General features: G+C 47.5%; 1 protein-coding gene across 1 annotated transcript in view; it reads right to left on the bottom strand.

Annotated features, from left to right (window-relative positions):
* Nucleotides 1–273: 273 nt before the first annotated feature.
* The window catches only part of LOC122893311 (T cell receptor alpha chain MC.7.G5-like), a 269,897-nt gene continuing 254,044 nt past the window's right edge, over nucleotides 274–16,126 (bottom strand). The window contains exons 5-8 of the mRNA XM_044230236.1: nucleotides 3,782–4,036; nucleotides 2,261–2,305; nucleotides 1,480–1,587; nucleotides 274–827 (exon numbers count right to left, since the gene is read on the bottom strand). Of these exons, the coding sequence (XP_044086171.1) occupies nucleotides 1,481–1,587; nucleotides 2,261–2,305; nucleotides 3,782–4,036 (407 nt within the window). The 3' untranslated portion in view covers nucleotides 274–827; nucleotide 1,480. The remainder of the gene's footprint in view (nucleotides 828–1,479; nucleotides 1,588–2,260; nucleotides 2,306–3,781; nucleotides 4,037–16,126) is intronic.

Genomic DNA, 16,126 nt, shown 5'->3' on the forward strand with positions numbered 1-16,126 from the left:
GGGTGGCCCAGTGGTGCGGCAGGAAGACAGAAGAGCAGGGACCTCAACTATTAAGTGGGTTTGCCTGCCCCCCCCCGCCCACCCCCCCAGCTCAGCCTTCTAAGTGGAATTTTTTTAGAGGTTGTTCCAGGATGAGATTGACTTCAGCAACTTGTTGAATTAGGCACCCTGAGCAACATCAGGACAAACGCCTTGGCTTCTTTCTGCCCAGTCAGGGATCAATAGCAAGCTGAGCATACGTGACCCTGACCAAACCCAGTCAACAGGAGCACATTTGGGCTCTTCCAAATTGCCTTTAATGAATCACGGGTAGCAGGATATACAACGCTGCTCAGATACACAGCACAGCAGGGTCTCCGTAATAATTTCCCCCACATCTTGGGGAAAAGGGTATACATATTTATGAACATTATTTAAAAAAACAGACTCCTCACAACCTTCTCCGGGAGCTAGAGCCCAGGAGGACCCACTGGGGGTTCCTCGCCCAGAGGATAGGGGACAGGGGATGTAAGAGGCAGTCTCAGGGGAGGGACAGGGAGTCTCTCCGCAGCGGCCCCCTGACTTTGCTGTGAGCGTCCAGTGGTGACAAGCAGCAGTGAGGGAACCGAGGGGGCAGAGGCAGGGTTTGGCAGCTCTTCAGCACCTTGATGGTGAGTATCTGGTGGGATCCAGCTGGTGGCCATTGCCAGTGGGGCCAGAGAGGCAGAGGGAGCCTTCTTATCTGTTCAGGGGAGCAGACAGTCTGCCTCTCTGCTTGAAGAGGGGGAAGAGGTACGGTGGGGAGCCAGGAGCGAGGGAGTGCCAGGCGCTCTCATGTTCTTGGTGACCTGGGTGGAGGAAGCACAGTGGTTAGGGCTGACTACCGAGGAGACAGAGTCAGGGGCAGTTAGGGATGTGGATGGAGATGCCTCCATTTGTAGAGTTCTGGGAGCGAACGGACACTGGACTTCCTGTTGATGGTGGTGGAACAGGAGGCACTTGTCAGTAGGATGACAGGGATATGGGGAGAGAGCTAGGGTTAGGGCATAAGAGGCATATAACATCTTTGCGTCATACTGGGGGCAGAGGACATGAGGAAAGGAATTGGGGGCCCCTGTAGGTTTTGCATTGAAAGGAGTATAATGGAAGGCATGGGTGTAAATGAGTCTGGGTCCTGAGTTTCTCATGTTTTTCCACTCATTAGTGGCTGGCCCTTGCTGTGACTTGGCCTCAATGTCTTTCTTTCCAAACTGAGGAGAATAACAACTATTCTTCATAATTTATAGGGGAGACATGGCTCAGCGGAGGTGCCTCTTGTCCCTTGAGGAGTCCTACCAATGTTCCAAGCCACTGTTATTTACAGTAGTAACCCCTAACCGGAGAAGGAGGAGGGGTTTGGTGGGCCCCGCTATAGGACCTAAAAGCAAGTCCTAGGGGGAGGTTTGCTTTCTGAGCTTGAGACCCTCACAGCCCTCCCTCCCACCTGAGATGCCCGCTCACCTCAGCGGGACCACAGCTGCAGCGTCATGAGCAGGTTAAACCCAGCCACTTTCAGGAGGATGACACGCAGCCCGATCATGAACAGGTTGTGGAAGTTTAGGTTCATATCTGCCAAACAAGAGGTTATTGGCATGCATATCCCTTCCTAACCCTATTTGTATTATTCTTTGCAAAGGAAAACACGAGCTGCACTCAATCCTTATTTTATGTCTGTCTCCCTCAAGAGTGGGGATGGGGCAGGGCTCAGAACTCACTGTAACCCCCTGGGTCTGGGTCCCCGGGTGACTAGCAGGCACCTGAACTCCAAGAGGGACGATTCAGTGAAAACAACTCAGATGGAAATGGATGGGCCCAGGGCAGGTGGCCGGGAGTGGTGGGGATCCTGAGAGACAAGATTCTGCCTACAGGAATCCTGCTGCTTTTCTTGAAAGAAGGCAGAACCCCAGCTACTGGCACAGAGGGAACACGCCCTCAGGAGGAGCTGGTGAGTTCAGGGCCCTGCACAAGCCAGTTGGAAATGTCACCGCTGGGCCACCGAGAAGCTCTCTTTGGTTCTCCAGAGACCTAGGAGTGAGTCATGGGGTTCTAGGAAACTAGAGACTCATCCTGAAAGTCCTCAGAGGGGGAAAGCACGTTAGAGATGGTGAGAGGAGCCTGGGGATTCAAGAATATTCCTGTTCTTCCTAACTTCCTTCCAGATCCATATATCCCTTCCCGCCTCTCCTATCTAGTCAGGGTGATTGTGGGTACATCTTGAAGCTGGGTTAGATCCCTCTCTTACCTGTTTCGAAGTTTTTCTCTATCAAAGTGGCATTACAGGAAAAGTCTAAAAGGAGAAACAAAGACATTTTCTTAGAGTTGAGTGAGCCGACTCTCCCATGCCAGACCTTCTAGTTTGGGCAGATGAGCCTCTGTCTACAGGTTTTCCATGTGCTCCCCTGGAGAGATCTGGAAGGGACTTGTTGCCTGTGGACACCCGCTGGGAGGGCCCTGGCTTCTGGGGACTACTGCATTCACTTCACAAACGCTGCTTGTGCAAAGGACCTGTCACCCAACACAAGGCCACAAGGAACCATCAGAACAGATCCTGCCCTTGGGTAGGTTCCAGTCTGGAGTCTGAAAGAGGCAGTAAGACACCACACAGTGGCAGAGTGCCATTAGGGGTATAGATGCCCTTCTGTGTCCCATGGAGTCACTTCAAATTTGTTCCTTTGTTGTTACCATCTCAGTGGATGGCACTCTCATTGGCTCAGCGGCTTGGGGAGGAAATCCAGCCACCTTCCTTGCTCTCCTCTTTCCTTTGCAGCCCTGCCTGGTTCTCCCTTTGAATCTGAAATCATGTTGGCCACTGAACTCCCTTACTCCCCCTGTCCAGGCCCCCGTCATCTGTCTGTGGCAACAGCTTCCTTTCTGCTTCCACTCTTGGCTCCTACAATCCATTTTCCACTTGGAGTGCTCTTTTAAAAAAGCAAATTGGATGTCATTCTCCTTCTTAAAACCAATCAATAGCTCCTCATTGGACTTAGGAGGGTGGCTGCCCTCTCGTGACCTAGGAGGCCCTGTGATGAGGCCCTTCCCTACTTCGTCTATCTCCTGTCCTGCTGTTCTTCCCCTTCCTCGCTGTGCCCCTGTGTCAGCCCTCCACAGGCTCCCCCCTCTACCCTTGGCACAGCTGCTCCCTTCTTCTCCTTTAACTCTCATCTCATCTAGCATTTCCCCAGAGATCCCTGCCCAGACTCTGTCCCTAAGTTGCCTGCTTCCTCTACCCCCAAGTTAAAGCACATGTTACAATCCGAAGTTCTCTAGATTTCTGCTTGCTGATGGATGGCCTCCCCCAATGTAGTGGAGCTTGCTCAGGGCAGACCCCTCATCTGACTTATTTACTCCTTCACTCCAGCCCCTGGCACATTGTATATGCACAACCAGTGTTTGTTGAGTGAATGAATGACTGGCTGAGGTTGGCTCTTTGGCAGAGAGACAGAACCAAGGGGAGGTATCTCGGAGAAAGGCATTAGACGGGGCAGTGAGGGGGCAAACGGCCTGAGCAGAGGCAGGGAGGTGGGAATTCGGGGCAGGTGAGAAGCCAGTACCCTTCCCACCACCTTCTTCCCATCCCTTCTTTGCTTAGGACATCCTGGGACATGCCAGGATGGAGCTCCCTGGTGCTCAGTCACAGGAGTGGAGGGGCTTCACTGACAGTGGATGAGGCCGAGACCACCCATCAGAGCAGCTTTTAGGGGAAGAACCAGGCATCTCCCGAGTGGGAAGCTTCGGCTGGCACAGGCACCGAGTCTGCTCTCACCTGAGCTGGAGTAGAATTCCTCATGGAAGGTCTCATTGCATTTAAAATCAGTGCTGGCGCTCCACGCCAGGGCCCCATTGCTCTTGGAATTCATCGACCACATGTCCAGGACGGTACTTTTTAGCCTGGTCATCGTGGGCTCTGGGGCTTGCTCCTCATTGGTTTCAGAATCAAAATCGGTGAACAGGCAGACAGAGATGTTACTGGATTTAGGGCTTCTCAGCTGGTACACGGCAGGGTCAGGGTCCGTGATATCTGTGGGCCAAAAGAACCCAGGTTAGGAGATGCTCATTTCCCTCTTTGCCCCAACCCAGGTCTGAGTCCAGATGCCAGTGATGGGCAAGAGCAAGGCTCTGTGGGGCTGGCAAGTCACATTCTCAGGCTTTGGGTAGAAAAGAACATTCTGGAAACCAGTTCTAAGTGGACTGGAAGTCAGGGCCAGGCAAAAGCCATGGGTCCTGGCCAAGAGGCCAGGTTCTCAGTGGAGGCTCTCTGGCTGGCCCTGCCTGGCATTCAAGGAAACCAGAAATGCAGGGCTCCTTAATGATACTGTTCATTTTTTCACTTAATAGGAACATCTTCCAAAGCACGGTGGGACTAGTAAGCAGCAACGCTGCTCTGACAGGACAAAGCAAGCCTAGAATAGAATAGAAGCCCAGCAAAGCAAACCATACATCTAGGAATCAGGGGTGGCCTCCTCCAAATTAGGCTGGGTGTGGACAGCAATTGGAGGTTTCTTATCGGCTGGCATTAAGATGAAAGATCGGTCACATCACAATGAGGAGATTTCTCCTTGGTAAAAGTTTTAGACATTAAGTTGGAATACCTGCCTCCCAATCCTTGTTCTACCATTCATTAGATCCAAGGTCTTGAGCAAGGCACATCAGCTCCCTAAATGTCAGGAAGTTCATCTGTAAAATGGAGACATTACATCCTCCATGGAAGATCAAAGGGGGAGTTTCTCTCTATAGAATTACAGTTAACAAACTATAAAGCACTGAATCGATGAGATTAACTGTAGCTCTTGATAATGCTGGGATACTGCCATGATAATGTACTACTGAGTTATACACAGTCTATTTCTTCACCCCCAGGAAATAAGGGTCAATGGAGGCTTTTCCTTAGAGCTGAGAATCAGTCTTCAGTATTTCTTTAGGATTTTGTGTTTTTAATATAACTCTTATTGTTTATTCTTTCAGACCTCCTGCCTTTAGAAGAGGAAACAGAGGTTTGCTGGGAGGGTTAACACACTGGGGCCACCCAGAGAGTTTACAGCAGGGTTGGGACTAGAATTTCCTGCCTCTGTGGTTCTCTACTCCCACGGCTCCCCACCCTGCATGCAAGGTTTCTCAGACCAGGGGTGCACCCCACTTGTGAGTCCAGCCATGGTGGCCTTCGCAATGCAGACTTCCAGCTGGACCTGAAATCAGGGACACCAGCCTTTGGCCTTGTCTTGGGTTGCTGAGTCAAGGCATCCCAAGGGTATCAAGTCAAGGGTGTGGGGCTGTCCCTGGAGCAGCATAACACGGGTGGGTATATGGTCTCATGTGAGGGACATCCAAAGCTCTGTCCCTGAGGGATTCTGCCTGTTCCTCTTCAATGTCCCCATATCTGGGGCTGGGGGTAGGGTCTGACATCACTGTGGATTAAGGCCCTAGGGCATAAATCTTTTATAGGGAGAGAAAGAGACCGAAAGCCATTATGTGCCACCAACATACCCCAGTGGGTTTGTTAGTCCTCGATGGGAGTCATGGATGGGGCTGGGAATGGGGATGTGGAAGGGTATGGAGGTGCTGAGAGAATGTGGTCTTGAGGAGAAGGTAGAGGGTAAGGTGCCACTAGAACAGTTTGGGCTTAGTGGGGGAAGAGGGGTTGCTGTGGGGGCCCGATGTCCAACTCTGAGTTGTGGTTAAACACTCAAATCAATTTCTAGAGCCACTAAGTGTCAGGCTGGAGAAGGTCTAGCATGCTGTCCAATGTGATAGTCTTTAGCTACCTGTGGCTATTTAAATTAAAATGAATGAAAATGAAATCAAATTAAAATTTAATTAAAAATTAAAACTTCATTTTAAGAGTGTTGTAGCTGCCGTGTTGGATAGTGCAGGTTGATAGAACACTTCGATCATCCCAGAAAGTCCTGTTGGACAGTGTTGGTCTGGAGAGAGCTATGCTACAGAATATGAGAGTTTTCAAGGAAAGGTACTGAGGGCTGATTGTGCGCCTTAAAAACCATCTTTAAGTCGGTGAGGATGGGAGGGTGACTCCATGAGGGAAAGGCCAATTTTTGCCCAACTTCACTAGTGAGAAATCAACATGAAATAGCAAATCAATGAAGTCAGAAGACTTGAGATGATATTCGCCGCTCCCAGGTCTCATTTTTACCAAGACTTCATTCATTTTTGGGCTTCCCTATCTGCATTTTTACTGTTGTTTCTCCTGTCCAGTTTCCTTACCTCTGATTTCCTCTCTTGCTTCCCTCTCTACCCCCACTGTCTCCCCATTCTCTTTTTTTGAGCTCATCCTCCAAAGTACTTGTCTAAAACCTAGAGCTGATTGCATCATTTTTGTTCAGAATAATTCAGGGACTCCCTAGTGCCCACAGAATAATGTCCAAATTTCCTGGCATGACATTCAGGGGCTGTCATGATCTGGAGAGCTTGAATTTTCTTCTCTCAAGTCCTTTCTGTGCCTTAAATGAATAGAGCTTCACCTGCAGGCCCACAGGAAGAGTTTTCAGGTCAAGGCCTACTCATCTAGGGCACATAAGGAACTTGAGAGAAAAAAGTCAAGTTCACCTAGTGTCTGCCATGTAGTATGTGCTCAAGAAACGATTGTTGGATCATAAATGGCCTAGTAACCAACAGATTCGCAAAATTTCCTGCTTATCAGAACTTTTTGGTAAAAAAAGCTGGGTACTGATCCTTAAACTTGCTTTGTTTTAAGTCCTTTTACTTCCACTCCCATGTACCTCTGGCACAACCATCTCTTTTTGTCTGAGGACGAGAAATGAATCACTTTTAATTTGGAGGTCTTTAAGGGTCCTTCTGCCAGAGCCCTGGGAGGAGATGCATCCTATCCTGTTCCACCTTAGCAACGCCCATCCTTCTACTGATGACATCTCAGACGTTGGCCTTAGGAAGACTGGATCAAGTTTCCAGTGTGGAAGTTCAGCTCTGCTAGATCCTAACTTTTCATTATAATTCAAAACTGACTGCAGAGGCACATGTCCAAAAGCTCTAGTGCTTCTGATGCGTCGGGGCACAACAGTGATTCCTCCCATGAAAGCTTCCCTCCCACGAAATCAGTGCTTTGTAGTTAGGTACTAGGAACCCAGAAGTGTTCCCACTTAGCAGTCCTGACTCTGGGTCCCACAGAGCCTCTGGTGAGATCAAGAAACAATGAGCCTGGGTGGACTTACCAGGAGTTATGGAAACTCTGGTTCCTTTGCCAAATTTCAAACGTGAGGCAACACCTTCTTACCACACCTAATGTCTCCATTACAGAAACCCTTAGGTTTCTCCTCCTCTGAGGAATGGGGTAACCTACCTCATAGAGCCTATTGAAGAAGGAGAGGGGGGGTCCCTAGGACATGAGGCATCCGGGAAGGGGCTGGCCCCCTCTCACATTCATATCTGGTCTCCATTTCTAAATTGGATCCCCAGGTTCCTAGTGGCCAGCCTTGGCCCTAATTGTCTGAATTCTCTTGAAGGGCCTAGAATTCCTTTTCTCTATTGTTTAAAAAGACATTTTATTTGCTTTTCCCTGCTTCCAGTTTATTATCAGATGTGTTTATTTAGGCCAAAATGCACATGCCTTATTCACATCCAAGATCCTGCCTTTTTTGTTGTTGTTCCTTATGCTTGAAAGTCCCCTTCTCTCCAGTCTTTGCCCACACAGATCTTACCTATCCTTCTACTGCATAAAACCTTAGTGAATCCTTTCTACTGCATAAAACCTTATCTGTCTAGGCCAACTTCCAGCTGTAAACTCATTCCTCTGAATCTCAATTGTGCCTATTGATGTCATCAATTTGTTCACACTGAAATAGTTTTCAACTTGCTAAATTTACAGTAGTTATGTCCCTTTAGCTAGTTCTTATCCAATTTGGGAATAGGTCAGTCATCTGTCTTAGACTTCTTTGCAGTCAGTCTAACATTTTTTAGAGTGATGGCCACATAGAAGGCATTAGAAAATATCCATTGAACGATTAAAGTCAAGTTTTAATGTGTTTGACCTAGAGAAACACAGATTTTCAAAATTGATAGTGATGGCTTTTCCTTTCACAGAGGCTTCTGTAAGACAATTCATTGTAACACACACAGTTAGCCTCCCCATAGTTAAGACTGATATTCCCAAGGAAAGGAATAGAGACACTCACTGGCCCATGGGATTGCAAATGGGGCCACGTGGGAAGACTCACCAGCTATTATAGACACTTGGGATCCTTTTCCAAATGTGAATTTGCCCACAATTCCTCCAGTATTCACACTGCAGGTGACACCATTACAGAAACTCACGAAATCTACCTCTTGCTTCAGTAGAAGTACTGATCTCCTCCAGGGGACAAGACACTTTCTAGAGTTAGACATTCTGCTTGCTCTTTTGTGTTGAGGATTTGGTTGTTCAGCCCTTTCCCCCCTGCTTTATCCTGCTATAGTACCCTGTGATCTCAATAAACCAAGAATTCAGTAGGGCACAATCCCTGTCCAGGGCAGCGGTATCTTGGATCTTCTCGTGGAAGGCCCAAGACTATGTACTTAACACTTGCCTCATGATTCCTAGTCTCAGTCTAAAGATGTTTCCTGAGCATTGAATGCTGGATGGGAGAATTTTCTGGGGATGAGTGAAAAGAACCATTAGGAATCCTACAGAAGAAAATACCTGGGCTCAACTTAGCATCCTGGACAAAGAAGAATTAATTGTCAAGGTTGACCCTTGTTCCACTTTACTTACTTGGCTGGACATTCTCTCTGTCTGGTCCCTGCTCCAAAGATTAACATGGTACTCTCATTCCCATGGCAGCTAAGGTATTTGTAATATCCTTCTTGACATTAATCTACTGGAACCCACCAGGCTGCGAAAGCACCATCCTAAAAGTCTCCCTGGGTCTTTGTTTCTTAGATTTTCTATTTCCCAGGGAAGCTCTTACCCCTCCCTTTTACAATAATGTAAACCTTTTATAGCAAGGCCTTGATGAAGATGGGGAGAATAATAATAATAATGAAATTATCACTAGAAAAACACTGTGAATAGTATAAGACTGATGAATCACAGGCCTGTACCCCTGAAACAAATAATACATTATTTGTTAATAATAAAACAAAAACCAAAAACCAAAAAAGCAAACAAAACAAAACAAAAGAAAACAAAAAACAAAGAAAGCTATTATTTATTAATTGCTTGCTATCTGCTGGGCATTGTCTTATATTATTATGATGTGGTTCTTGGCATTTTGATGCTGAGGAAGTAGAGACTTTAGAGAGGGTAGGGCCAGAATTTCCCCCAGATCTGTCCACCTGTCAAGTTTGCTGTGAAGCCCATACAATCCTGCCTCCGTGCCTTGATATGTCACAAAATATAACTGCCATTTAGGTAGGGGTCAGGGTCACTTTTTTCCCTGGGAGAGGTTCAAGACTCCTAAACTCCAGAGAAGATTCTGGGAGCAGGTATCCCCATACCACGTCATTAGCGGAAACAAGGAATGCCACCACTAAGGGCTGCGATAGGCAATAAGAGGGAATTCAGGTTCGCCCATTAAGTCATTCCTTCCCCACAAGGGAATGCTAATTTCCTGAATGTTCTGATTATCTGGTGCTGATACTATAGGCTTTGTTTGAGAGTGCTGAGTATCTGGAATTCTTTCTACATTTCCGTAAATTATTCTGCCTGGTCTTTCATTTACTCAATTGGCTCTTGGGACTTCTGTCTTTAATATGAGAAATGGGAATGTTTTAAGTCACCAAGAGAGCTTATAGGAAATGGAAAACAAGTGTGTACCGTTCCCCTGAGTTTGCTGTAAATCATTGCCGGTTTTCTCACAGACAAGCCGAGGGTTACTTTTGCCCCAGACTCGTGCGTGATCGTACTCACATGGGTTCACAGCCAGCCTGGTCCCAGCTCCAAAGGTCAACTGACTGTAACTACCAGACAACACAATAGCGGGGCGCTTTACAAGAACTCTAAGCTGGGCAGGGTCAGCCTTCCGGGGGCAGCAATGTCTTCTGTCCCCATGCTACAGATTCCTCCAAATCACTCTTTCCCTGACCCAAGAGAAAAGTCTGGCTCACCAAGTCCCAGTTCCTCAGCTTTTGGTGTAATAAGCCCACAGACCTTTCCCTCACAGTCAGACTGGAGCTGATCGGCCTTCCTGGAGGGTAGACATCCTTTCTGGGTTCCACACTGAAAGCAAAGGAGGAAAATTGGAGGTGTCTGAAGAAGAGCCAGGAATTAATTGGGAAATGAATCTGGAGGGGGAATTCAGAGCCCTGGCACACCTAGGGGACGGCTAAATCCTGGACTCGAGGCCTGCGCAAGGCTCTTTTAGAAAGGCATTGTTATTCCTTGAGGGCAGAGAGAGAGGCTAAACTTGCCAGCGGAATAGTCACATAAAGGCACAGGGAGGACTGCTTAACTCTGATGGTTGTGAGAATCAGAATGAGTTATATACAGGGCCCCAGAATCTTTTTCTCCAGAGGTTTCTAAGATTAAGGTTGACATCCGTATGGGGAAAAATAAATCTCCAAAGTTTGAGAGTGGTTTAGACAGGTACTTCTTGGTGAGAGTTTCACAGAACTCTAGTCCTAAATTTTTCTGCAAAAAAGATTCTAAGCTCAAATTAGTTTGAAAAGTGCTGTTATACTCTATACTGACAAGCCATATTAGCTAATTTTAAAGGCTCTGAGAAGTCCTGCAGTGAAGAAATCCAGAGCTTCTCAAATTTACTTGATCTAGTAAACTTCTTTTCTTAAAACACTTAAACACTTAAGATCTGTGGAACATGTGGGTATATATAAATATAAATATATTCCTTAGAAGTCCCTTTTCTAGTTCCAAGAGTTTAAAATTCCATCCAAACTTTAATCCTTCAGTTTTCTGTGTTCTGAATCTGTTCTCCTGCCTGCTCCTGTGGACATGATTAGGGGTCTTATTGATTCTGATTATCTCTTTCTGATTATCACAAAACAGCTTCATTCTATTTGGGGAATTGCTGAACATGTAGTCAGCTGTACAGTGAATTCTCCTGCTGCCATCAGGAATAGCTCGAGGGCAGGCACAGATGCAATCAACAGGCAGGAACCACAACGCTTCCACACTTTGCAGAGTTTACCTTCTAGAAACAACGGCAACTTTAAAATCTTTCCCAAATTGTGAATTTACCAGTCTTCTTTCCACCCACCTTCCTACACACCTTGGAGCTGTGTACCTCAAAGAAGATTTTGGTCCTAAGGGAGAAGTTTCCTTAGAACAAATGGAGGGAAGTTTCCTGGGTGGTCTCTCAAGTGGAGACGTAGACTTCCTATATTTATCAAGAGATGTTTTTTCCTTTTTCCTGTTAAAACCTTCTTGTGCTACTTCTATATCACAGACATTATAGTTCTTACATGCACTGGAACTCTGGTTCTTGAAAAATAGCTTGGGTTTCAGGCTTTCCAAATGCAGCCTGGGAGGGAAGAGTCTTTGTTAAAATGCCCAAATGAACAGGTAAAGGCAGCGGACATTTTCCCCAGAGAGATGGGCTTTTTCTCACCCTTGTGCATTTGGATGGATGCTATAATCTCCCATTTTGAAGTCTATGACAACTCTGTCCGTTGTGGAATACTTGCTACTGTCTAAAGCAACAGGTTCTGAATAGTTCCTACCTCTCCACTCAGGCCTTCCTTCACTCCCCTAGCCAGAAGGCATTTTTTCAACACTCGTGTTTGGTGACACTTCTGTGCCAGACATTGGGCTGGGCTGTAGAGGTGTAAGGATGAAGGAGAGAGGGTCCTGGCCTCACTGAGCTTACAGTGCAGGGCAGGATGCATGGAAGTACCAGGGAACTAAGATAGGAGGTTGGGCATGCCTTCCTCTCTGTTCCCATTGCAGCTTGCATGGATCTCCTCTACATTGTAACACTGAGCCCAGTTGTCTGTTTATAGACGTTTACCTGCTGGGAGATCCTGGATGGCAGAGACTGCCATCTTTCCTTCCTTCCCTTCCTTTTCTTTCTTTCCTGCCTGCCTGCCTGACTTCTGCCTCCCCTCCTCCCTCTCTCCTTTCCTCTCACTCCCATCTAGCATAGTGTTTAGAATGTAATAGTTGCTTAGTAAATATTTATTCGATGCAGTCCTGCTGTCTATCTTTTATTAGGACGATTTCATTTCTCTTTTGTGTTCTGTATGGTTCTCTTTTCTAAACTTTTTATTGTTTTTATTCCATTAATTAGGCTTTAAGCTCTTCCTATAGCTCTCAATTAGATATGGAGTTTTGTGAGAGTGTGTCCAATGGCCAGTGTCTTTGGGAAGTTTAATTTCCCACCTTTCATGAAAACTCGATGATAACAAAAATACATTTTTTGGCATAATCAGTCATAATTTCTTTCCTGAAAAAGATCTCTCATCTCAAAAGAATCTAGAAGCAGCAAAAGAGTCCGTCTCAGTAATGATGAAAAGGCCAATACCCATGGGAAATTTCTAGCATTAGAAAATAAACCGCTATTGAGCCAGTGGCTGGAAATTAAAATTTCAAAACATTCAAGCCTCATGAAGAAACATGAGAAATTGGCTGAGAAAGTGCAGATTCATCATCTAAGAAAGCAGAGTAGGGACTTTCTGTGTCTTTGGCTAGAGTCTCAGTTCAGGCACTTACTTGGATGCACCTGGAGTCTTGTTCCACTCCCAAAAGTGAGTGCTCGGCCACCTGTGTCCACACTGTGGTATGATCTAGTACAAATACCTGCCCTCTGCCACCCAGGGTGGCTGCCCAGTCCCCTACAGGTTTACAGCACTCCCTCTTGGAGGAACAGAGCTTTTAAACAGCATGTTCTAGGAGGCCTGGGTGGCTCAGTCGGCTAAGCGTCTGACTCTTGATTTTGGCTCAGGTCATGATCTCAGGGTCGTGGGGTTCGAGCCCCATTGAGTGTGGAATCTGCTTGGTTTTCTCCCCCTCCCTAAGCTCCCTTAACTCCCGCCGCCATTCCCGCCTGTTCTTTCCCTTCCCCTAAATAAATAAATACATACATACAATCTTAAAAAAAATTAAACAGCCTATTCTATGGTTTTGATGATAAATTTCTCTTTCCATGTCACTTCATGCCCAGTAGACAGTCCTTCTAGGTTTCCACTTCCCTCACTGCCATCCCTACATCCTGACAACCCAATTCAATGACTTGGTTGATCTCTACAGAAATGCCGAACCCTGCCTCAAGGCTGCCACAATCACCATGGCAAGAAGGCTCAGGGTGGGCACACTGAGGACCAATTAGTGGCCTCCCAGGTCTGGGTTCTTCCTTCTCAGAGTACGGGGAGAGGGGGGATGGCGCTCACAGTGATTAGCATGGATAACACGAAGACAATAGTCAAATAGAAGTCAAATAGATTCGAGTTCCACTCATAACTCTCTTATTCCTAGCTGTGCAATCCTGGGCACATTACTTAACGGGAAGCTCTGTTTCCTTATCTGTAAAGTGGGCATGATGCCAGCTACCTAACAGTAGGATGAAATTGAACATGGAGTGAGAACTTCGTGAAAGACAGTAGTCGCTGGTGTATGCCAAGCATTCAGTCAATAGTAGCTGTAATGTAATGATTCAGCAGTGCTCCACACGAAGAGCAAGACATGAAACTTTTTGCAGCTCGAGGAGACCCATCCCTTCCCCACACTCCCATCCAGCACCCCTGAGTGTCCCACCCTGGCTGGGATGCTCTCCCATAGAACAGGTATTTCATGGATCCAGGGGGAAGTGTGAGAGAGAGTCTCAGCCATAGGGTTGACGGGTGGGGTAGACCCCTTAGCTGCCAAGGAGAAAGTTCTGCTTCTGAAACTGAACCAAGAGTAAATTATTGTTTTTTTTCCCCCCCAAAACTTGAGGATTTGTCTTCTAAAAGTACTGTTTGCAAAACCCTTGTTCAGCATAGCCTCGACCATGTCATTAGACCCAATGCCCTGCTAAGTTACACCCAGACAACCAAGGATTCTTAACGACGGAGCAGACCACATCATGGGCTCTCATTATTAAAGTATCCTTCCGTAATCTATTCCTGTCTACCACATTTCCCTTATCGGAATGAAGAATTCTAAAATACTCACAGGGATGAACAACAAGCCTGGTCCCTCTTCCAAATGTAAGTCTGTAGCTTCCTCCTGATACACACAGTGAGGAAAGCCTTTGATCAAACCTGTCTCATGTGACCACCATCGACCCACTGCCCTAGTGGTGTTGGGGCAACCATCCAGGGAAAAACCACTGGTGGACGCTCTGGGAGTTGCAGGAAATCTCCTGCAGCCCCTAGCCATAGAGTCAGGGGTGGGGGTGTCGGGAGCTGGGGGTGAGGGCTGAAGAGTGCTTCACCCTCCTTGACCCAGAACACTCGTACTCCTGTCAACAGAGCAGTGGGGAGCAACCTTCCCAAACCGCCACACCCTGCCTGCTTCGCCAGGTCACTAAGGGTCTGACCCCATTACTCTTCTGTCAGATACAAGGGGCTTCAGAAAGGCTGTGAGGCTGGAGGGCCCAGGAGGCTTGATGATTTATCGTGCTGAAGCCTGTCTACCTCCTGTTCCTGAAATGCTGCTGTCCTGTCTTCCCCCTTCCTTAGCTCTTTAGAACTACCCATTCCTAGGCATCTTCCTGTGTGAGGCCCAGGGGTTGGTCCCTGCATTTCTCTGGTTCCAGGACAGACTCCAAGCGGGATCCAGGCACTTCCCAGTGATTGGTGCTAGGCCAAAGCATCCAAAGCCCTTTGATTTTTTTTTTTTTTTAAATAAGCTCTATGCTCAACGTGGGACTTGAACTCATGATTCTCAGATCCAGAGTTGCATACTCTTCTGACTGAGCCAGCCAGGTGCCCCTGATTCCTATATTTCTAATGACCTTGATTCAGACAGGGACTGGCTCTTATGAAAACATAGGACAGAGGAAAAAAAAAATCACAAGAGTTTCCATATAATTTTGAAATAGGGGAATACCAGAGACCATGTTCCCTACTTCAGAGATGCGGAAACTAAGCTCTTGAAGGCATGGCCTGGGCCGAGGTCCTGAACCAAGGCGGGAGCTCAGCCGTCAGCTCCTGGCTGGTGTGTGCTGCTGGCCTTCAGCTTACCACACTCTGGGCTCGAGGGCCATGTTAGCAAAGAGCTGTGCGGCTCTGCTGAGCCCAGGGCTGGGATTGAGGGGCTGGGGCTTTGCCCCTGCCCTGCACTGCCTGTACCATGTGGCGCAGGACAGATGCTTGGACACTGGGCCTCCAGATTCCCCTACAACAAGGGCAAGATGTCCCCAAGGACCCTTCCACCTCTCATGGTCTGTGGGTCTTTGTTCATTTGGAAACCCAGCCTCAGGGAAGAGCAGGGCAGACTTTCACAGAGGATGGGAGCATGGTTGGTAGAGATGCCAAGAGAAGCAGAGGGCAGAAGAAACAAGGGACAGGCAAAGGTTTGGGACAGTGACTGCCTAAGAACCTTAGCTGTGGCACTGATGAATGACATTGTATCTCTACCCCCCCACCCCCGCCATGGACGGAAGAAGTTGTCCAGCACTGGGGGTAGGCACAGTGGTTGCAGTGGTTGGGGGTGTCTTGAAGGGGGTCATTCGTAGAGGATGGCCCCAGCTTACTTACTTGGTATAACCATCACTTGGGTCCCCTTCCCAAAAGTGAGCCTGTTGTCCCCATAGCTACACTCTGGGTAAGTGCATTACAAAAAGGTCCTGGGGTTGTGCATGGTCTCATGGAAGACACCCGGCCTTCTCTGGAGCTCTACAAGCTGGGGACCTGGAAAGGCTGATCTGCACATTTTCCCTATAATGCCAGCTCTGAGCCTGCCTAACGGGGTTTGGCAGCACCCCCCACCCACCCCTTTTCCTAAACACAGCTACCAACAAACAGCCTCTAGCTATTTCTTCTCTGGGAAAAACAGCCTTCACTAAAGTTTGTGAAAAACCTGCCTCCTACGGAGGCCAGTGGGTGTGTTTCTAAAGATACCAAGGCCAGGGCTAGGGGCTGGGGGGAGCATTTTCTCACCTCAGCAGCCATGCCTGAGAAGGTATCAGTTTTTTGGGGGGACATATGCACGAATGTATTGCTAGAAAGAGTAGGAGCAAGAGCATTTCCAGTATGCTGCGCTGGGGCACATGCTAAAACCATGCCT

The sequence above is a fragment of the Neovison vison genome, chromosome 13 (genome assembly GCF_020171115.1).
Source record: "Neovison vison isolate M4711 chromosome 13, ASM_NN_V1, whole genome shotgun sequence".
Classification (NCBI taxonomy): domain Eukaryota; kingdom Metazoa; phylum Chordata; class Mammalia; order Carnivora; family Mustelidae; genus Neogale; species Neogale vison.